We start from the raw sequence: 24,177 nt of genomic DNA, 5'->3' as shown, positions 1-24,177 counted from the left end.
GCTCTAGGATTTAAGAATGAACAGTATCCGGTATAAGTTTGCAAATCCGGTTTATTTGCAAACTTTTTTTTATTATCTTAGAAATCAACTTTAAAAGCGTCACATAGAAAGTTTGCGCATTCAATAAGAAATATTTTAAGTAAAATTTAAAAAGAAATGTTTTAAGAAGTATGAAAAATTTAATTCCGAAATTGATTTCTCCCGTTGGCCACCCATTGATTTTAGGTCTCCCGCGGGGTTTTGGCAAACTCCAATTGGACATATTTTACATATGAGCCGAAACGGGGGGAAAACAGCAATTGGAAAAAAATACAATTTGGAACAGAAAATTACATTTCTATATATGCTTTAAGTACTAGATTAATAAAAATTATTAAAATCTAAAAAAAAGCAAATATTTCGATTTTGTAAAAACGGCTCTCCAATTGGGGTAATGTCCAATTGGAAAATTCCACAGTCAATTTCTATTGATAAAATCCACCAGTTTGAGATTACATAAGTTTGGGAACACAGAAGTTGGAGAAAACAGCACTAGGAGATTTCCACAGTATAACAGCTGCTGGGGCGAAATAAAGTTGGGATATGTACATGTCTTCATATAATTGCTAATTAATTGTATAATTGTATTCCTTTTCAGAAAACTGTTTTAACCAATTGCATATTTAACTTATAAATCTAAACAATCAAACTGTTTGCTTAATTTTGTTTTTTTATCATCACTTCCGACTTTCGGTTGTGCTTGGTTATAATGCTAAATTTCAATCGACTGAGGTTAGAGAATATCGAATGTATTTCTTTAAACCACTCGGTCAAGGATAACCCGTGAAAGTTCAAGCACTTACTTCAAACAGCCATTATCATTCATCAGATGTTCGATCGTGATAAATCTAACTAACTGTGGTACGCGTAGCATCATCACTCTGGTGAACGAGAATGCAAACAGCTAGTGACCTTTGTTTTGCAAAGCACCGATGCACGGGTACAATTTTCCTTGGTTAAACCAATACTGAGTACAACACTTTTCCAAGCACACTATATACTTTGGTTTTAACCAAAAAAATAGGCATGATTTTGACAAAAGTGAATAGCTGATAAGATCACTCTCGAGTTCGTTTCCTGACTAGAAACTATGACACTGTGTCATTTTTGAGGTGCCATCCATTAGATGGTACCCCTGGTGGGGATCGAACCAGGTTCGTCAGGGGTTAGAAGCGGATACCTACACCACTAAACCACTCTCTCCCTTAAAGTACCGAGCGCTAGGCAAGGGATCGAGCTATATGTACCACGTGTTTCGGTATTTCGGCGGCCATGGATTGAAAATACGACTACGAATTCCGTAGTCGAACGCCTTAACCAATAGGATACGGATACGTTATTAATGCATGTACTCAATAGCAGACTCTGGTGGGGGGCACCCAGCGTGCGCGCCGTTCCACACCCCTTTTAATCGTCCGTGTATACGTTCTCAGTCAATGTCGGAAACAAATCGAATAAACTAAGATAAAAATGCACTATTTCAGACTATAAATTGAGGAGGTACCCCCCCCCCCGGGCCAACATTTTAACCCATTAAATTTCTGTTTTGAGGGAGGGGCCGATGTGGAAAGATTGAGCCCCTAAAGTTCACGTACCCCTTCTAAAGTCCATTCCTGGATCTGCCACTGGTATGTGTAATAAGATTGTTGTTCCATAATGTTATAGTTCCTTTAAACAGTTTTAAACGTTTTATGACATCGAAATAAACAGATGCATGTGCACTTTAAACATACCCTGTATACAACGTATCGTACTCCAGAGCGATGATGCTATGCATTAGATTTATTATCCGACCTCTGATGAATAAGCATGACTACGTTTAAAAGCTATTATTTATAGAACTATGATCAACTGACTGACTAAGTATCTGCCAAAACTTTTCCGTTTAAAGAGACTCTCTCATGTTTTGGCAACAAAAATAATTTTCCTCGTAATGCATCTGAAAACACTATATTATATTTATTTTAATCTTTGGTACTGAAATTGCAGAAAAAAAATAGTAACCAGGTTGATTTTTTATACTTTAATTGTATTTTTAAAATACAATTAAGTATTAAAAAATAATCTGGTTACAGTTGCGAGCAAGCCCATGCCGGTGCAGTTAACACATAGAATAAAGTAAAAAAAAAAAAAAAAACGGATCGCTTATCACCTCGCCCACAGGAACTTATACTAATGTGATGGCTATTTTAACCTTAATAGAAGTTATTGGTCAATCATGTGATAATGCCAATAAACTGATTGTGCAACAGCCTTTTGCTGAATCGTGTTAGTGACACATTTAAAAATGTTGGACTTTTAAGACAGTATTTAAGCACTTATTAACATATGGTTTCAGCCATACTTTATTTCGTAATAACAATCTATAAAAAAACATGTAAAAGTTAATTTTACAAAACCTTTAATGCTTCGCTTATGTATTAGAAAAACTCAAGTTCGAAAGATTTAAAAGTATGTCGTATCCTCTTAAGCGGCCGAGAAAACCGGTCCAGACAATTCTCATACTTTTTGAGTTTCTTAATATATAAATCTCTAATATATCTGCCAAATAAAATTTAGCATGGGTAAACAATAATTAAAATTACATATTTTATGTATTGTACATTGTATGTCTTTTTTCCGAAACAATATATATTATACAAAACATTTCGAAATGTCCGAAGAATTGATATTGCAAATAAAAATTTAACGTTCAACTAATATAACACTGTGATTGATCCAAAATTGTTTTGCAAACAATAAGTTACAATCCAAACAATATACAATGTATTTCCATACTACCTTTATATTTCTATAATTTACAACAATTTCAGTTGCAGTTTCAACGCCAATCCATTCCTTACCACCACAAATAATTATGCTTAAACCGGTTCCAGTATCAGTGGTGAGATCCAAATTAGGTTTAGATTTAGATCTTGTTAGACTATCGTTTGTTATCAATTATTTATTATAAGCTACATTTATTCGTTTCGTCAACAAACGATATTTGTAATAATAAGGACTGTTTGATTGTTCTGCAATTAAATCAAATATCAACTAAACAGTTTAGTCGGGTAATACATTTACTACTTACTGCAATATTTCCTTATTCAAATCTTGAATATACAACATCTAAATAGCTGTTGAAAATTGTACTTTGCTTTTTAAAATGTATTTTGTTCATTTTGCAATATGTTAAATATAGATGTATATTACACGTTTCTAAATATGATGGAGGACGAACTTATTAGTATTATCACTTACACCATGGTGAATGCCTTCGTACTTTTTGCGTTTTGTTTCGTTTAAGGACATCATCGGCGTAATCAATCAAACAATCAGTCAAGACGAAAAATATTTGAGTATTTGCACTTAAATCTTTTTTTTATTAAAACATTTTAAAAAGTGTATGTACTTTTGTTTTGGTAAAATAAAAAAAAATCAATGAATTATCCTGCCAGACGTCGCGGTTCATTTTTTGGAACAAACGTTATTAGGGCTGAAATCATTATTGGCGCCGCTCTGGAGAGCGCGCCTATTATGGAATGGGAATTTATTTTAGTTAGTGGTAGGAGCGGTTTTTAAGTTGATTGACAGTTGGGTTTTACTGTTATTTTATTATGATTAAAAAATGCAAATGGATGGCGATTGCATGGGTGTTAAAAATGCTATTTGTGGTTGAATAGATTGTCTTCAATTTATCCTCAAAACATTATATTTGAAGAACGACAAATAAGTTTAATAACTGTTCCCGTTTCGTTTACGTTTTCCGATTGGTTAACTGTAATAATATGTGCCGGAAATGTCAATATTCGGAGGACTTCCGAATGAAATGTAAAATGTGTGGACCGGTAATTATGTGAATGGGAATAATTATGTTTTATGTTGTTTTGTTATGTTACTGCATTAATAAATAATGAGGTAAGCTGTTTTCTTTAATTTAATCGATATTGGATTAGATATTCACCTAACTTTATTTTTTAATGTGTTGAAGGTGACATTAGTAAAATTGTATTACGATTGCCCCCGAGTTGTTTTATTTTTAGAACACTACATATATTCGGATGTTGCTATTTTTAGAACCAGAAGGTATTTCCCCGCTATTCATAGGTCAATAATGGAATTTCTACATCGTCGATTAATAGTTGGAAACTCGGTTTTGTCATGAATATACGTTTAAAAAAGTAAACACTAAAAGTGCACACTGACAGTTGATTACAATACATCTAACAATTTGAGTCATTACAGTAAAACATGGATTATAAGTGAATTATACGCGTAAGAGAAGATTTTCTGTCGAAAAAACTAATGTCAACAATCAGCATGGAATTGGGATATTCGTATCAAAGGGCTTTTCATGTAAGTATCCTTGAGTCCGAGGAATAGCTGGGCTTTGACTTTCTGTCCAGCCAACCCCGGGTAAAATCCTCGTCCTGCGGGGACGAACTGATGGTCAAATCCTCGCCATATGCCCCGTACCACAGGGAGCCTAGGTAAGGCATTATTATTCCCTGCTATATCTGGCTCAAAGACAAAACCACCGTATTCACCCGGCACTGCAAGGCCACCTGAAAGTTAAAAACACAGTCCATTTCCCCGGCATATCCCCAGACCTGGAGGGCCGTGGTTACAATTGACTGGTGCATTATGTACATGTTACATATTTTAAATGTACTTATGTACATCATTTATGTATATGATATGAGCATGTCATCTTTTATTTGATTGTTTTATCTTAGAAAAATATTAGACTTAAAAATACCCATTATTTGTTTACAAACTGCATATTTTCAAAATAAACCTGTATTAAAAGATGTACATGGTTTCGGGCTGGAAGCCACAACAGCTTGGACACAAGCGACATTCATTTGCTTGGTGAAGGTCTCGTTGAACGCCATTCTGTTGTGAATCATTATCAACCATATGCACAACATCTACACATTTGTGCCTACCAACCCTTACTCTTGGCTAAAACGGATATTAGTGCAGAATGTATAATTAATACATGTGCATTTGTATTTTACAGTTGTAGTTTCTGTTGGTTGATTATCAGAAGTCTAATTTCTTTCAGGCAGGAAAAGGACTGAATATTACTATTATATGAAGAATTCCAGCCTGCATTAAATACTTTGTTGGATCATTGAGACAGAGTTGACATCCATGTCTATCCACATCTGATAGAGATGATGTGAGTATTTCATATAAAACATATTTGAGTTGGTGTTTGTTGTTTTATAAACTCACTGTTTTCAATAATCCAGTGGTTGTGGTGGTGGTGATGATGGTGGTGATGATGAATTTTATTGATAAATTTAGTAATTTTCTTTATATTATATACATGTATGTGTCAGCTTATTGTTGTTGTTTTTAAATATTGTTGAGAAATATTAAACTGTTTATATTTTATTTTGTATATGTATGGCAGTATTATTATCTATACAAATTAGTTAGAAAGTACTTTTTTTTCCTTTTACAGCACTAAACATTCTAGATGGGTAAAGACCTGTTAAATCAGCATTGACTCAGCATTGAGTAATTTTCATCTGTGCAGACACTACAAGTACAAACGCATGGGAACAAACCAAACTTCAAATGTTGAAGAGTGAAGAATTATTGTGAAAAGTTCTAAATGTTAGAATACCATTGACTAAATAAAACATATAGACATTGATTACCAACAGAGACTGTTTACATGTTATAATATTAAAAAGACATTAGTTGAGAACTTTCACTCTGACATTTTTGGAGGGACATTACCGCCTACTTAGTGTTCTTGTTTCTTTACATATTTTAATTTAAAAGTACATTCATTGTTTTTAAATCTGAATTCTGAGTTAGTATCATAAGTAAAATTCATTTATTTGAATGATTACATTTTATGAATAAGTCCAATTGAGCTTTTTACAAGAAAAAGGTTGATTTTTAAGCATTTTATTAGATATAAAAATGTATATTTACATAACATTATGTATATTTTCTTCAAAACTGAACGGTAAACTATCATAAATTGTCTTTTGAATTGTTCATTAGACATCATAGAAAATATTTAAATGATTTCAGCAGGTTGTCTTATTATTAACTATTTTTTATGAATTTATAAAACTGCTATATATATTTTCAAACATCACAATACAGCTGTGTTCCGAAGACTCATAAGATCAATCAAAATGATTTTTTCCATGTGTATCAATAATATGTTCGGTTGAACTTAATTTTTCTGTTAACTGAAGTTTATTTTACCAGAAACTGTTGTGTTTATTTCATTATCTCTGATAATGTGAAAACAAATCAAATAAAGACAAAATATTTTTAATTAACAGTAAAAAATCTTCAAAATTTGGATAAAAGTCCCATAGTGTACCATGATAATAACTATGTTGTCCGTAAAAGCTTTATAAAAGTGTGTATTACTTATACCTTAATTCAGTTCAAATAATTATGGCCTTTAAGGATTTGTGTTTTCATAAGATAGATTTCCTGTTATATTGAGCTTTGTCAATTTGTGTTGATGCTTTGTTTTATGTACAATTACTACTTCTATTTCCTAACTTTTGTCTCATTTGTCAAATTGAATTGTTACATATTTAAGTGAAAAACACACACACACTATTTTTAAAGATGCACTCTTACTCCCCAATAAGACTTATGATAATTAATATTATTGTTTTCATTTTTCAAAATGGGTTGATAGATGTCAACAACAATGTTTCTAATGAAGGATCTTGAGTTCAATTTGCTAATAAGAATGAACTTAAAACATGGTATTTCTGCCTTGTGGTTCTATAGTAGACCACAGTAAATCTTTTAGCAATCGCCAATTGATCATTTAATATTTGTCATGCATTCTGCTATTATAGACAGAGTGACAAGCTTGTTAACAGTAAACGATATTTCAGTAAATGCATTATTTAGAAAGTAGTTTTTGTTTTTTCATTCAATTTGATGTGTGTTATATATACAATTATATGTATTGATTTCAAATAAGAGTTTCACTTTAAAGATGCTCATTTAAAGATAATGAACAGACACACAAAAACTAGACACATTTGATACTCATTATACGAATAATTATTGTTTTATATATAGGTGACCTCTGATTTGTTTTGGAGATATTCATAAATGGGTGTTATTCTTTATTGTCTTCAGTTTCTTATACATTTAAGGATTTTTATAATTGCTTTTCTGGTATATATTACAATGTAATTTAATGCAAATGAAAACACACTTTAAACTGGACACATTTGATACTAATGATATAAATGATTATTGTTTACATGTACTCTGATTTGTTATGAAGATATTCATAAAGGGGTGTTCTTCATGTTATTATACATTTTGGACTTGATTTAGTATTGCTTTTCTGGTATATATTCATTTAATGCACAAAGAAATTATTTTAAGTGTTCAGTATCACTTTCACACATTGTTTACTATTATTTTTTTGCATATTTGGCCTATTTATGCTTATATGTGCATTGTTGTATTTCAAAACCTTTGTGAAAAATAGAAACAGTATTATTTCCTTCATACATAGTCTGGTACATATTCAGTTTGAATGCGTTATTTTTATCATATTTGAAAAAAATCCCATTGTCCAATAAGACACATGCTGTTTTTTTGTTAATATCAACTAAAACATCCACTTTCTACTCTTCTTTACTATGTAAATGAAGAAGTTAACATTAGTATTATTAAACAGCTAAAAACAAGGCATGTTATGTTATAAATGCATTTCATCTAGTAAACAATGTTCATTTTTTATATAACAGTTCAATAATTATGTTCTATTTATGTTTGCAACTTTACAGTTCAATAATTATGTTATATTTATGCTTGCAACTTTCGGACGAAATGATAATGTTTATTAAAGTACTACACAAATTGTTAAATTGTTATTTCATATCACTTCTTCATGATGAATGAGGTAACTTATTCTTCCCTACAAGTTGTCATTCCAGCATGGTGACGTTGCCCCCTCCCCTATATGATTAGAACTGCAGTGTACATGAACAATAACTCCATTTCAGCGTATTGCAAGAGTTATTCCCTTTATATCTTTTCCTGTCTGAGCAAAACTAGAAAACTACTTTTTTTGGAATTTTATTAAACATCATTCAATGGTATTTAGCACAACGAGAGGAAGTGCAGTGCACAAATGACTACAGCTGTTTTTAAGCTAATTACATAATTATTGCCCTTTGCCGTTTTTTCTTGACCGGAGCATTGCTTTAAAACTACTTATGGTATTGAACTATTAAACGGCGCCCTTTGATGCTTTGCATCAATGGTCTTTCTTGTACGAGGTTTGTACGAGAATGGTCTAGTTATATAACGAGGTATGTATGATATAGAGGATATTTGTTTTATTTTTTCAGTGTAAGATAGTAATTTATTTCACGAGTGTCATAGAAAAACATACTTAGAAATATATTTTTTCTGTGATCACGAGCGAAATTGAATACGATCTTACACAAAAATAAACAAATTTTCTGTTTCTTTTATGCATATTTTCGGAGTTTTATCGGTTTTTAATTTATTTCCTAATTACCCCCTTTTTGAAAAGAGTGTTATTTACGCCGCTACCCGTGGGGCGCCCCTCACGCAAAATTTTAGCTGTCAACTTTTCAATTTCCTGTTTGTTGATAAAAAGTTCTCTGCTTTTCATTCTTATAGTTTATTATTCGCTCGTCTTTTAGTGCAAAAGCTTTTATGAACAGTAAACAATAAAGTTTTATAAGTGCACATATGTTCTAAAAAATAACGAAAACACTTTTGTTTTAAGCGGGGCATGAATACATAACCCAATTACTACGCCGCGATTTAATGAATGAAAATTTGGAAGGTCAAATGTATTAGCAAAACAAATGCGGATAATCATTAGATTTGAGACATTTTTCTTAGTTTTAGAGTGTGTTTCATGATACATGGATATTCAGTCATCTTAATGTCAGAGACAAGTCTGTTTTGCATGAAGACAGGTCACTTTCAAGGTAATGCTGAGGAACACGCTAGTTTATTGACATATTTTGAGGCGTGGGAGGGGTAAAAAATATCAGATTATCTGTAAATTGTTGTATGAATTTTCCGGCTCGTTTTATGTATAACAACGACAAACAGTTCAAAATACATTTGAACGATGATATAACATTCTATTTATGTTCGAACAGTTGTTTTTGTCTGTAATTTGTTTGGTATGAAAGCAGCAAAAGTTCGAACATCCAGCTTCAAGATCAAGAAAACGTTTGAAAAACAGGATAACCGGTATTAAACGGTAAGTTGTTAATTTCCAAATATATATATATTCAAATGTATAAACATTTCTTTAAATCTGCCAACATTTTCTGGTTCAACGTGAAGTGTTCTGTTTTGATCAAGGGGAAGTAACTACAAAGGATTTTAATATTTTATAATAGACAGTATCACATATATCACACCTATGTTCCAGCTGACCCCAACAACACTAAACTAAAAAAAAACAAAAAACAGTGTGCTTACTATCACGCCTTTTTTGCGCTCAGGGTTCGGAATCCCATCCCTCCTTACAATTACACCAAAACCATCACACTTAAATTCAGTCCTTTTTTCCGCGAATGGGTTCGAATTCTCAACCTCCATACAATTGCACAAAATAGTGCGACTAAAAACATCAAAGAACTATCATTTCCATCATAATACAAAATGTTTAAATGTCACAAGTATTCGTGAACAATCAAAACATATACAGCTGAATGAACTATTGAGTATCCAAACACATTGCGAGACCATTACGTGAAAATTGTCGCTGCGTTAATCATCTGAATTATATTCAATGAAAACTAAATGAAACTCGCAACATTCGTCATCTTAGCTTAAGATACCAGTGAGCCAGCTATCAAGCCATAACGTCAAACGAATTATAATAGTTTGAAATCTATAAACTAGTGATCATATTAAGTATGTTATTGTAAAAAGGTGCATTCATTGCCTTGTGACTTAAACATCTTATTTTAAAATGCAATCTTCAAATTGATTGGTAAACAAAAATATTGGCGGTGTACTGTAAAGATCAGTATGTATTCCACATGCCCCACAATGCATTGTACTCTTTACGCGCGAAATTGGAAACAGATCATGTATTGCTTAAACAAAACAAAAACAGAAAAAAGCGGAATGACGTTCATGAACACATGAGACAATGCGATCATCCGCTAATTATGAATGGTTTCTTTCACTTCTGAAGCTAATGGAAAATAACACACATTTAAATGAAACAAAAAACACATTTACCTTTTTTTTGTTAAATTTAAGTCAATAATAGCACATTTACAGTCATTTGCTTTTGCCAGGACTATAGTCAGTGTTTTACCACAAGTACTATCTATTTCTACACTATTTGATTTGTAAATGTCTCACCGTTTTCAAATCGTCAAGGTCATGTTTTACTTCTATTAGCTCATCACATAGCTCGCTCCTCGTCTGAAAAGAAAAAGAGTTGGAATGTTCTCACACCTCTGATTTGTATCAGTTGCGTTTACTAGACTGTTCTGTACCTTATTTTTGACTAGACATATAAAAAACATGGAGTTTTCTTATTGAGCCAGTTTTACTAAAGCTTCTTAAGAGTAATATCTTTATGTATTTACCTATTAAAAAGCTTATATAGACAACTCACCTTTTCAGAATTCTTCATGCCCTGCTTCGCTTTCAGTAATTCTTGTTTAAACTTCTTCTTTGTCTAAAAGCATAACGGCCAAAGATAACGTTAATAGTTTAAACAAATAGACAACGCAGTGCGTTTATTGAATTGTATATAACATGGCTAAATTTAATAAGTGTAAAATGTTTTAAGAAGTATGAAAAAATTAATTCAAAAATTGATTTCTCCCGTTGGCCGCCAATTGATTGTTGGTCTTCCGCGGGGTTTTGGCAAACTCCAATTGGAAAATTCTCCATATGAGCTGAAACGTGGGAAAAATCAGCAATTGGAAAAAATACAATTTGAAACAGAAAATTACATTTCTATTTATGCTTTTAGTACTAGATTAATAAACATTTTAAAATCTAAAAAAGCAAAAATTTCGATTTTGTAAAAACGCCTCTCCAATTGGGGTAATGTCCAATTTGCATCATCACTCTAGTGAACGAGAAAAAAACCCAGCTAGTGACCTTTGTTTTGCAAAGCACCGATGCACGGGTACAATTTTCCTTGGTTAAATCAATACTGAGTACAACACTTTTCCAAGCACACTATATACTTTGGTTTTAACCAAAAAAAAGCATGATTTTGAAAAAAGTGAAAATTGATAAGATCACTCTTGAGTCCGTTTCCTGGCTATCCATTAGATGGTACCCCTGGTGGGGATCGAACCCAAATCGTCTGGGGTTAGAAGCGGATACCTACACCACTAAACCACTCTCAGCCTTAAAGTACCGAGCGCTAGGCAAGGGATCGAGCTATATGTACCTCGTGTTTCAGTATTTCGATGTGAAGGGGCCATGGATTGAACCCCCGACTACGAATTCCGTAGGCGAACCTATAGGCTACGGATACGGTATTTATGCATGTACTCAATGGCAGACTCTGGTGGTGGTGGTGGGGGGGGGGGGGGGTGACGGGTAGCACCCAGCGTGCGCGCCGTCCCCCATCCCTTTTAATCTTCCGTTTATACGTTCTCAGTCAATCAATATCGAAAACAAATTCAATAAAATAAGATAAAAACGCACTATTTCGGACTATTAATTGGGGGAGACCCCCCCCCCCCGGCCGACATTTTTATCCATTAAATTTCTGTTTTGAGGGAGGGGCCGATGTGGAAAGATTGAGCCCCTTAAGTTCACGTACCCCTTCTAAAGTCCATTCCTGGATCTGCCACTGGTATGTGTAATACGATTATTGTTTCATAATGTTATAGTTCCTTTAAACAGTTTAAACGTTTTATTAAATGGAAATAAACAGATGCATGTGCACTTTAAACATACCCTGTATACAACGTTCTTGTACTCCAGAGCGATAATGCTATGCATTAGATTTATTATCCGACCTCTGATAAATAAGAATCCCAACGTTTAAAAAGCTATTATTAATAGAATCATGGTCATCTGACTGTCTGAGTATCTGCCAAAACTTTTCCTTTCAAAGAAATCCCATGTTTTGGCACCAAAAATAATTTTCCTTGAATTGCATCTGAAAACACTATATTGCATTTATTTTACTTGTTGGTACTGAAGTTACAGAAAAAAATAGTAACCAGGTTGGGGGCAAGCCCATGCCGGTGCAGTAAACATATAGAATAAATAAAAAACCCAAAACGGATCGCTTATCCACTCGCCCACAGGGACTTATACTAAGGTGATGGATATTTTAACCCTAATATAAGTTATTGGTTAATCACGTGTTAACGTCAATTAACTGATTGTGAAACAGCTTTTTGCTGAATCGTGTCAGTAACGCATTTCAAAATTTTGAACTTCAAAGACTATATTTTAGCATCTATCAACATTTGGTTTCAGCCATCAATAGCTTAACTTTAACTCTTTTCTTGATTCACCATACTTTATTTCGTAATAACAATCTATAAAAACAAGTTAAAGTTCATTTTACAAAACCCTTAACAATTCGCGTATATATTCACTCGAAAAACTCAAGTTCGAAAGATTTAAAAGTATGTCATATCCTTTTTAGCGGCCGAGGAAGCCAGTCCAGACCATTCACATACTTTCTGAGTTCCTAAATATATAGAATTATCTATAATAAATATGCCAAATAAAATTTAGCATGGGTAAACAATTATAAAAATAATGTATTTTATGTATATCAACATATTTATAAAAAGATAAAGTCAATTTTATCAAAGAAACATTTCCAGTGTACTTTCTTTCCCGCGGAAAGTGGACTTTTCATCTTACTCTAAGTGAGGGGTATGGTTGATTCATTTCGGTACTAAAATAAACTTTTTTAAACACTTGGTGCATTCAAACCTAGTCCATATAAACAGCCACTTCAAAGTCTTTGACGATTTGTGTACGTGGAACAAAATAAATATCCAAATGTTAAAAATGTTCCCTAAACGCGTACCAGTGTGGCTGCATTCCAACCCTTTCATTTAAGAATACATTTTTACATTTTAAAAATAGGACATACCCGATGTCTGCTTATGGTAGATTGGCAAAATTGTAATTGTTCAGCTCTTTCAAAAGTTCAAACTGACCCATGTCCGCATGTATTTCACACAAGAGGTTGTGTGTTTGCAGGGTCATTTCCAGCAATTGATTTCAGAGCCCTCGTCCCATCGCCGTAACTTAGGGGCATAACATGTGATTTTCAAGGTTTTCAGTATAAAGTGGTACATTTCGCGTATAGAAGGGATTACTAATCAGCCAATATGCTAAAAATAGATTTACTGATAAGCACAGTCCATAGCAACTGTAACAGGTAATACAAACTTTGTACGACCTTGCCTCTGTTTAACATAGATTTGAACTGGATTGAGTATGGACTTGGAGCCTTTACCTTTTAAAAAGCAACAACACTCTTTTATAACACAAAATAAAAATTTTCATACCTTTCCCTTAACCTAAAACAAATGCAATTTAAGTGCAAAGGGTTTAAATGTGCACGTGGCCAAGAGGAATTCACAGTTGCTAAATTAAAAAGTGGACATACAAATGCAGTAAACATTTTGTTAGAGGAAAATGACCTTCTGATGATCATCCAGACCCTAAGCTTGCAACATATTATAAAAAAAAAAAATGAAAACTAAATGTAATTTAGCCAAAAAGATTTTTTTAAATAAAAATATTTTCGTTTTTATGCTTGAATTTTTAGAAACCTTATAACTGAATAAGTATTGATATTACATACTATTGTGGTATTAAATAAGAAACAATTTTACTAGAACTATTGAAGGTGATTACAAAATATATTAAAGATTTTACGACAGGTTGATAAATATTCACAAAACAGAAAGGCCTTAAAAACTAAGAGCTACATCTGTATCAAAGAATACATTGAAGTTTCAAAGGCCCTCTTGCAGTATGACAAACAGCGTTCAACTCACCTTAATACAGAAACACACACTATTCATATTGATCAAGTCTTGCAGGAAATGTGCCATATGTTTGTATGCATATACATGCTAACTTATATAATTAAGGATGACCATGACGCGTGAATAACTTACTCATGTGTTTCATTAATCCAAATTAAATTGAATTTAAATGCAGCGGCCAGCTGTGAATCTGATTCCACTCAAGAGAGTCTATAAAAGAGATAGGGGGAAAATACTGTCAAAAATATAATATATGTCATTTGAGCAGCTTCTGAATGATGTAAATCAATTTAAATCTTACAATGGCACCACCATTCATCAATTTAGTCATTTGTACCAATCCCTTTCACAGAGTTTACATTTTTCGGTGAAGGAATCTGTATTCTTTGTTCACAAATAAAGCAACTTTGAAATGTATTATCGGCATTTCGGTTCTGGTGCTAAAACATTTCTGTCGGATGTGGATAAAGGAGGCAAGAGTGACAGTGACATGGTCATAACATCACAGTTTGCGCACGTCTTAGAGCCTGGTGAATTAGTAATTGCTTATGAGGTTGCTTATGAGGGATTTAAGACATCCTTCAGTTTAACAAAGTGCAATTGCACATTTTACCATTTTTAGCGGCATGCAGAGACATATTAAAATTAAATAAATACACTTTAACGAAACACAAGAATGAATTTAGTATTATATTTTAATATCTGAATTGACAACACATCGATGTGTACAAGTATATATTTGTACTATGTGTGAACCAGCTATGTAACACACGTTTCTGTATAAATCATGACATTGTGAACTGTTTTTCATTGATTCGCTTAAAGTTCAACTGGCATAATCCGTCATCAACTGACACTATAATGACATTGTCTTTCCCAGCTTTAATACAGGTACTGCATCTGAAAAAATAAATGCAATGAACTTCTTAATCATAAAACATCGAAACCTATTTTATACATTTAGTATCTGGTTAGATATCATCTATTCACAAATACACATTAGGACACATATACAAGATCAGCTGTATGATAAGACAGAAAAAGTGTACCTGTTTCTGACCAACTGATATAAATCCATTTCATATGCATATTTACCTAAATTCTGGACTAGAAACAATATTAAAATATATTAAATAATTCCAATGCAGCTGTTAGACTAAATCTTTTATGTTAAACCTACAGCATACCATATCATCACATTATTATATATTTTCGTAAATGTGAACATATATACATGGACTGCATAATATTCTTACCTGTTAATTTGTTCTGGTCTTTTCCTAGATGAAGTTAAACCTCACCAGCAATGTGTCCATTATTTATCTCAACAACTGAATTCTGAGAGAATCTTTGCACCAGGAAGATCATTTCCAGTGAATGTTACTGCAAAAACCTAATCAGAAGTAGCAATTGTTTACATTACTCTGTACTACCTTCCTGGAAATTGTGTATCACGTGGTACACAAAGCAGAAAGAAATGACGTAGTTGTAAACCTCTCCGATTCACGTATTTTGTCTCCGATATGTTGACAAAATTTAAAACTTATACGAAATCATAATCAAAAATAGAAAAGTATAAAGTTTTATCTTCTGCATCGATATTCAAACTAAACTTAACCTAAAAACTAATTCTAATTGGGGTTGGGTGTCCAAAACAAATATGATTGGATTTTGTCTTTGTTGCATTCCCATGGGAGATCACTGCGTAGGTTATACATACTAGTGTTGTTTAGCCACACTGTGGTTTTAATTATGTCAGGGGCGTAGCTAGTCCTATAATTATGTGCATTCATAAATATGCTTCGGGGCGGGGGGAGGGGGGCGGTGGCATTCCCCTCAGAAAACTTTTAAAAACCATGGTGCAATCTGTTGCATTCTGGGCGTCCTGATGTGCTTTATTTGGTACTAGTAGTAGAAAACTAGGTGGAGCAATCTTAGTAAAACTAAGATTTAGCTCCTTTTGCTGGGGAGCAATCTTAGTTTTTTGTTATCGTATATGGTCTATGGGAAATAACTCGTACAATGGAGTACATAGGTGTATACAAGAGTGATGTACCTGTGAACTATGGGTTTTCGGTTTAGTGTGTCATATGAAGATGGGGGAGGGGCGTACTTTTGTCGAGAGCCGTTACGGGTGATATGATATGATTTAGTCATTGTTTTTTTATAAATGAAACGGTTGTTTATGTTTTGGCTTCATTGATGCCGAGTTTGATCTATCGTCAGTACTACGCGGTGTCAGTATAAACACAATATTTGGTGTATGGGAAATAACTTTTACATACCAGTACATGTGTCTTGTTTTTAGAGCATTATTTTCACTTTACTTACTCATAAGAAGAGAAACATTATATAAGATTTTAGTTTTTTTAATTTTGTTTTTAATAAAATGCTTAGTTATACCTATTAATATGTGTGCATTATTGTGTTTTGTATATGTGCTTACATATGTTTTAAAAGGTTTGTATTTACTTAATAAAAACAGCTCAAACTAAACTTGTTTTGGTTATACAAGTGCGTGTTAGACATGACATACTTATAAAAGTATATTCGACCTACTATTAAAATAATTTAAATATTATCTGATATTTCACACGTTTTTGGAAATGACTTGTATTATAAAAATAATTTATGAAATAGCGATACTGACATTCATAATAATTGTGGGTCATGTATCATTACTAATCTGAGTTTCAAATCAGAAATATATGTAAATTATATTACTGTTTATGAAAAGCGTTATTATATCATTAAATAAAATTGTATAAATTAAACATTATATGGTATAATTTAAACATTACATTACCATGAGAATTAAACATCTTCGTTAGATATGAAAGTATTACATTTTAACATACCATCATTTTTGAAAAGTCACTATGATAACCCTTTTTTTAATTGAAAAATAAAATTGTGTTATGGTTACTGGATGTCTCACATTTATGATTTTTAACCTATATATTTTCATCAGTGTACATTTAACCTTTGTTAAGTGAGGATGGCTAACCAACATTTTTTCATCGTGTTAACACAGCTTTTAAAGTGCCAGGTGGAAAACAGCCTGCTTTGCCACAAGGTGTGTTTTTTGTTGTTGTTTTTTACGATTTATCAACTTATTTATTATATTAGAATTAAAATATCGTTTACGTTATTATTTTTTTTTTAGGAAAGACAATTACTCAGTAAGCTAGTTTTAGTATACCTAATATGATGATATTAAATTTGTGGGAATTTTGATATGTTTATCTTTTTTTTTTTTATCCGATTTGGTATTTGGTGGTTTGCCTCTTTAAGTTGTAAGCTTTTTATTGTAACTTTTTTAGAATGCTGCCTTAGAAAGAGAGATTGGTTCTTTAAAAGAACAAAATGCTGTTTTACAACAGCAAGGAACAATAATTGAACAAGTAAGTTGATTTTGCTGTTATTGAACCGACTTTGTGATTATAATTTGCTTTACTGAATTATTTAACAATTTCAAGTTATTTTTATTTTACTTCATGTGTGACATTTGAAAACCCAATTTGTTATGTCAAGACAGAATTAAGCCATAATGCATTCAAATACACACACATTGATCAATTTAAATTTACAAGTAGGAAATTGTTTCACAAACCACAACCAGATTCTTAATGTTTATTGCTCTTGTTTTTCAGTTAGAAACCATGAGATCTCAATTATTGGGGATTCAACAATATATGGAAACTCAAAGGGAAAAGGAGAGGTGGGGTTTTTAAATATTTTTTATTAAGGATGATACCTTTAGGAAATATAACATCTTTTTAAATACAACAACTTAAATCAAACTTAAAAACAGTCAACAAACATTAACATGACAATAAACTTTTGTTTTAAAAAAATACCCTTTTATACCAAATAATACTGTTATTGATAGAAAATTGACAAAAGTGGATGTGATTGATTTTAGAATTAATGAAAAAATATTTACATTGGTAAAGGATGTAAAATGAACATGACAATGCTATGAGGTAAAATGTTGACATGCAAAAAATATATGATGGGATATATGGGGTAGAATATATACGACATACAAAATATATGAGGTAGTATATGAGATTATATTAAAAACAGAATAGATATGAAACCGCATAAAATAAGGTTATCAAAAGTAAAAATACCTATGATAATTATTTTTACATCCACAAATATAAAATACATGAAATGTGATTCTATTGCAGTATCCAGAAGAACAAAACCCGAAATGTCTATCCGGTATGTAACATCATGTTATATTGAAAATAGAAGTTCAAAATTAGTTTTCAGTTAAAAAAAAATAAAAAAAATAAAAATGGATCATACATGAATACAAGATTAAATCAAGAGCAAGTTAGAACTAACACTGTAACTATGCATATGTATAACAACAGAAATAACACTAATGAAAAAAAACTATCAATAGGAACAAAATAATACAACAAATAATTTTAGTTTTTAAACCTAAATAAACGATCACGAAAGGTAACTGACTAGAGAAGCAGTCAATAGTTACATTGGCGTTTGATTTGAATTGACAATTTTCTGAGTGATATCCCTTTTCGAGCAGAGAAAATCTGTGACACCGCGTAAGACAACTAACTTGAATTGAGCTTATTATCGGTTTATTTTTGATAAATAAACATGTTGCGTGTATTAATGTAATATTGTACTTAAGTTTTACCAAATAACTTTTTACATTTAATAAATGTATCAGAAAATTTACTGTCTGTTTCTGTGATTTTCAATTAATCTTAATATGCAAATCACTTTGCAGTTTTAGCTCTTGTCCTTTTACTTATAGGTTCTGGTTCTTTTTCAGAGTCTTCTTCCACCCTATCAATGCGTATGTACCTCAAATACAACAGGAGACAGGAGGGATTGACGAGGATTTTGGAGGTAGGGAGGTGTGACGAGGAGGCTATAATGAGTTTCTAGTACTGTTTTCCAAGCATTTGAGAAACGTGAGGGTTGCATTGTACGCATTCCTTTAACAAATATACTTGTGTCGAATTAAAGTCAGTGTACGGCGAAATACCGTTGACAGATCTGCATTTATAATGGAACCAAACGAGAACGAAATTCGTCTATATTCGTGCCTCAAATGTAGGTACTTTTTCTTTTCCTGGAGGAATCTGTTGCACCATTTACGAGTATGGCATACCTGCGCGTATTATTCCTACACATGTATATGCTGCGAGCAAACGTTTCAGAATCGGAAAACATTTTTGTTGCATTTGAAGAAAAGACTTGGTACAAACCCGCGCGGTTAATGATGCTACTATAAAATCAAGTGTCGTGAAGTTTTCAACCTCAGTGAGTGTTTGGATGACAAGTAGTCAAGTCGTACATTATTGGTAAAAAATGGATCTATTGGATACACGAAAATATAAGATGAGGAGTAAATTAAAAAGCAATGCCTCTCGAAACAGACATGAGCCTCTCTCCAAAATGTATATACGGATGGTTCTCCCGGCTGAACAGACGACAGCTATCGCCAAAAGCATACTTGACCGTCAGTCGAAACCTAAAGGGACTTGGATTGACTTGGAATTACAAAGAATGAAAGAAGCCAGCAACAAACGAAAGGGCAAAGTGCTCAGTGCGGGTGTTATCGGTAATAATGGCAACAAGAAACCTAGAAAGGTGGCACCATCTAGACAGAAAACGCCGAGACAAACTTCAGAAAAGTCCGAAAACATCGTTACCATCGGGCAGGTATAAAGCTGAATGTTTCACTCACTCTCCTCCTCATTAGCGCTTAAGGATTTTGTTGCGATGCACCAGTGTGATCTTTGTTTGAAAAGTTTCGGAAGACGCGATAATATGTTGCGACATAAAAGGTCTGTGCATTCAAACGAAGATTCGGATGAAGACGCTATGTCTGACGTTACTGATCAAGAGGATATTTTTGGATCTGTTGATGAAAACGAGTCTGATAACAGCGACGACGACATGTCTGTAACCTCGGAGAACTCTTCGGGTATTGATCCTTGGCAAGAGGTTGTCCATGAAGCTTTTCAAGAGTGTCAATCGCAGTACGAGGAGGAAGTGCGTGAACTTATGCAGGATGATACCGACCTTAGTGAAAGCGAAGCCAAGAAGGATGTCTTTGAGAATATGCGAGGTACTTACAGAAAGGCCCTGATGAATAGTTTTGGGGCAAAGTTGATGTGGTTTGACTCTATCAAGCGAGATACCATCTATAAAACCATAAAGAAAACAGTTAATCAACTTAAAGACACAGAGGACTACGACGAACAGGAAGCCGTAAAGTACGCCATCCTTAAGCGGAGATTTCTGTTCGATAAGGTCTTGGACAGTTACGACGTTCCTCAGTTGGATGCAGAGCAAGAGGAAGAAACAAAACAGTGAAAATCATTTAAAGATACTTTCGTTCGGACTAGAGTGCTTTGGGAATTTATTTGTTTTCAATCCTTACACAATGCAGAATACAGACGCCATTTAATTCCATAACACAATTGTATCTGATAGTTTTGCAACACGTACTTGTTTTTAAGTAAAATAAATGTCTGTAATGATGTAAAATAAAATGTCTTATAATACGAAACGGAGTTGTTGTTGTGTGTTTTAGTTGTAGTTTTATTTATGTTTTTAGCGTTTTCCATATAGAAACAAGACAAATGTTGATGCTGGGTATCAACGACGCCGCCAGATCAGTTAAAAATAATAATGATTGCATTAAAATATTATGTTGATATTGTATTCAGTCATATAGATTGTAAAAAGGTGTGCTTAAAATTAAACATCTCAACTGTCCAAATAATGAACTCATTTCATTGTACCGAGCATTAGGTTTAAAACTACAATTACTACCAAATTTAATCAAGTAAGTTTTATATCTGGTTACAATTCATACATATTACATAAGTAATATTCTCGATGACATTTTATTACCCAGCTTGTATGTCTACAGGACTGGTTACGTTCTATTTTTATGCCTATGTTATATGCGTTTACTAACACATTCATTGTGTATGTCATCTGCAACAGTGCAAATCCTTCTTCGCCTTTGATATCTGCAACACTATATCTATAATATGCGTTTAAGTCTGCGCCCGTAACCAGACTGCTGTAAATGTGCCTTCTCGACAGGTGTTTCGATTTCTTTTTTCAATCCTAGTTTGACTATTGTTATCAATTTTAAAATGAAGCGAACTGTGCTGATTATATCCTTGTACAACATTGCTTGCCATTTCTTGGTGAAAAATATAGAGAGCCAATAGCGAGAAATGTCTATAATACTTCCGACCATCGTGAATTAAAACTCTGCTAGCAATCAAGCGATCTCCGTCTGATTGTTTCAATCGAACACATCCATGCTATTTGATAAACTCAACGCTCACATATTTTTTGTTGTATTTTATACCTGTTCTTATAATACTGACACTGCATATTTTCTTAGTTCTTACTTGAAGATAAAAAATATCAATTTACCTCCTGTTTTGGTTTTCTGATTTTCCTAAAGCTATAGAATGGACACGTCTAAAGAAAAGGGTAAACCAATCAGGTCTCGCTTACAGATCACATAACCCTACATGGGGGGGGGGGGTACCTAAATGTAAAGAATGAAGAAGTCTAAAAAAGAGGTCAACCAATCAGGTCTCGCTTACAGTTAACATGATCCTACATGTTCCCATATGAAATTTTCGTCGGCTCGGAACTACGTTGACTAATTACATGTAAACTGAATCCAATGAATAATTAAGAAAATCGAATGTATGCAATTTAAGTTAAATATGTTGTGCTGCTCTAACGAGGTCATCCTTACAGACATATTGATATAAATATATAGTGCTTAAAGATAGATCTAGGGTTCTTCAATACGTGTTTCGTGGAATGCATACGTATGACAATACGAAACATCAAGTCTGTTACACGCTTCACGTTTTATATAGTTCAATATAGCGTATTATAGTCAGGTGTGGCTATACAGAAAAGATGCGCTCTGTTGAACCCTTCTTTATCTTTATAAGTCCGCCATCTTTATTTATTTCCTTCCAACGGGAAACGAGGCTCAAGGAAGGGTAAGACGGTCCTCGGAGTGACTCCGGAGGTTTGAGGAGGGTATCAGGAGGCCCCATGGAGTGACTAAGGAAGTTTGTGGAGGGGGTCAGGAGGCCCTCTGAGTGATGGAGGAAGGAGTCAGGATCTTGTTTAAGTGTTCGGGGAGAGCCTCGTTTCCCGTTGGAAGGAAATAAATAAAGATGGCGGACTTATAAAGATAAAGAAGGGTTCAGCAGAGCGCATCTTTTCTGTATAGCCACACCTGACTATAATACGCTATATTGAACTATATAAAACGTGAAGCGTGTAACAGACTTGATGTTTCGTATTGTCATACGTATGCATTCCACGAAACACGTATTGAAGAACCCTAGATCTATCTTTAAGCACTATATATTTATATCAATATGTCTGTAAGGATGACCTCGTTAGAGCAGCACAACATATTTAACTTAAATTGCATACATTCGATTTTCTTAATTATTCATTGGATTCAGTTTACATGTAATTAGTCAACGTAGTTCCGAGCCGACGAAAATTTCATATGGGAACATGTAGGATCATGTTAACTGTAAGCGAGACCTGATTGGTTGACCTCTTTTTTAGACTTCTTCATTCTTTACATTTAGGTACCCCCCCCCCCCATGTAGGGTTATGTGATCTGTAAGCGAGACCTGATTGGTTTACCCTTTTCTTTAGACGTGTCCATTCTATAGCTTTAGGAAAATCAGAAAACCAAAACAGGAGGTAAATTGATATTTTTTATCTTCAAGTAAGAACTAAGAAAATATGCAGTGTCAGTATTATAAGAACAGGTATAAAATACAACAAAAAATATGTGAGCGTTGAGTTTATCAAATAGCATGGATGTGTTCGATTGAAACAATCAGACGGAGATCGCTTGATTGCTAGCAGAGTTTTAATTCACGATGGTCGGAAGTATTATAGACATTTCTCGCTATTGGCTCTCTATATTTTTCACCAAGAAATGGCAAGCAATGTTGTACAAGGATATAATCAGCACAGTTCGCTTCATTTTAAAATTGATAACAATAGTCAAACTAGGATTGAAAAAAGAAATCGAAACACCTGTCGAGAAGGCACATTTACAGCAGTCTGGTTACGGGCGCAGACTTAAACGCATATTATAGATATAGTGTTGCAGATATCAAAGGCGAAGAAGGATTTGCACTGTTGCAGATGACATACACAATGAATGTGTTAGTAAACGCATATAACATAGGCATAAAAATAGAACGTAACCAGTCCTGTAGACATACAAGCTGGGTAATAAAATGTCATCGAGAATATTACTTATGTAATATGTATGAATTGTAACCAGATATAAAACTTACTTGATTAAATTTGGTAGTAATTGTAGTTTTAAACCTAATGCTCGGTACAATGAAATGAGTTCATTATTTGGACAGTTGAGATGTTTAATTTTAAGCACACCTTTTTACAATCTATATGACTGAATACAATATCAACATAATATTTTAATGCAATCATTATTATTTTTAACTGATCTGGCGGCGTCGTTGATACCCAGCATCAACATTTGTCTTGTTTCTATATGGAAAACGCTAAAAACATAAATAAAACTACAACTAAAACACACAACAACAACTCCGTTTCGTATTATAAGACATTTTATTTTACATCATTACAGACATTTATTTTACTTAAAAACAAGTACGTGTTGCAAAACTATCAGATACAATTGTGTTATGGAATTAAATGGCGTCTGTATTCTGCATTGTGTAAGGATTGAAAACAAATAAATTCCCAAAGCACTCTAGTCCGAACGAAAGTATCTTTAAATGATTTTCACTGTTTTGTTTCTTCCTCTTGCTCTGCATCCAACTGAGGAACGTCGTAACTGTCCAAGACCTTATCGAACAGAAATCTCCGCTTAAGGATGGCGTACTTTACGGCTTCCTGTTCGTCGTAGTCCTCTGTGTCTTTAAGTTGATTAACTGTTTTCTTTATGGTTTTATAGATGGTATCTCGCTTGATAGAGTCAAACCACATCAACTTTGCCCCAAAACTATTCATCAGGGCCTTTCTGTAAGTACCTCGCATATTCTCAAAGACATCCTTCTTGGCTTCG

The 24,177-nt window shown here is 33.2% G+C and overlaps 1 protein-coding gene across 3 annotated transcripts in view; it reads right to left on the bottom strand.

The window, feature by feature from the left end:
• Window positions 1–24,177, bottom strand: part of LOC128240666 (cTAGE family member 2-like) — a 53,500-nt gene that overhangs the window by 16,343 nt on the left and 12,980 nt on the right. For 2 of the 3 annotated variants that reach the window (XM_052957365.1, XM_052957364.1), the window contains exons 5-6: window positions 10,670–10,732; window positions 10,411–10,473 (exon numbers count right to left, since the gene is read on the bottom strand). The exons of the other annotated variant lie outside the window; for it this stretch is intronic. In XM_052957365.1, the coding sequence (XP_052813325.1) occupies window positions 10,411–10,473; window positions 10,670–10,732 (126 nt within the window). The remainder of the gene's footprint in view (window positions 1–10,410; window positions 10,474–10,669; window positions 10,733–24,177) is intronic. 3 annotated transcript variants of the gene reach the window in all.

Source organism: Mya arenaria, chromosome 7 (assembly GCF_026914265.1).
Source record: "Mya arenaria isolate MELC-2E11 chromosome 7, ASM2691426v1".
Classification (NCBI taxonomy): domain Eukaryota; kingdom Metazoa; phylum Mollusca; class Bivalvia; order Myida; family Myidae; genus Mya; species Mya arenaria.
The sequence above is the reverse complement of the archived record's forward strand: the minus strand, read 5'-3'. Positions and strand labels throughout refer to the sequence as shown.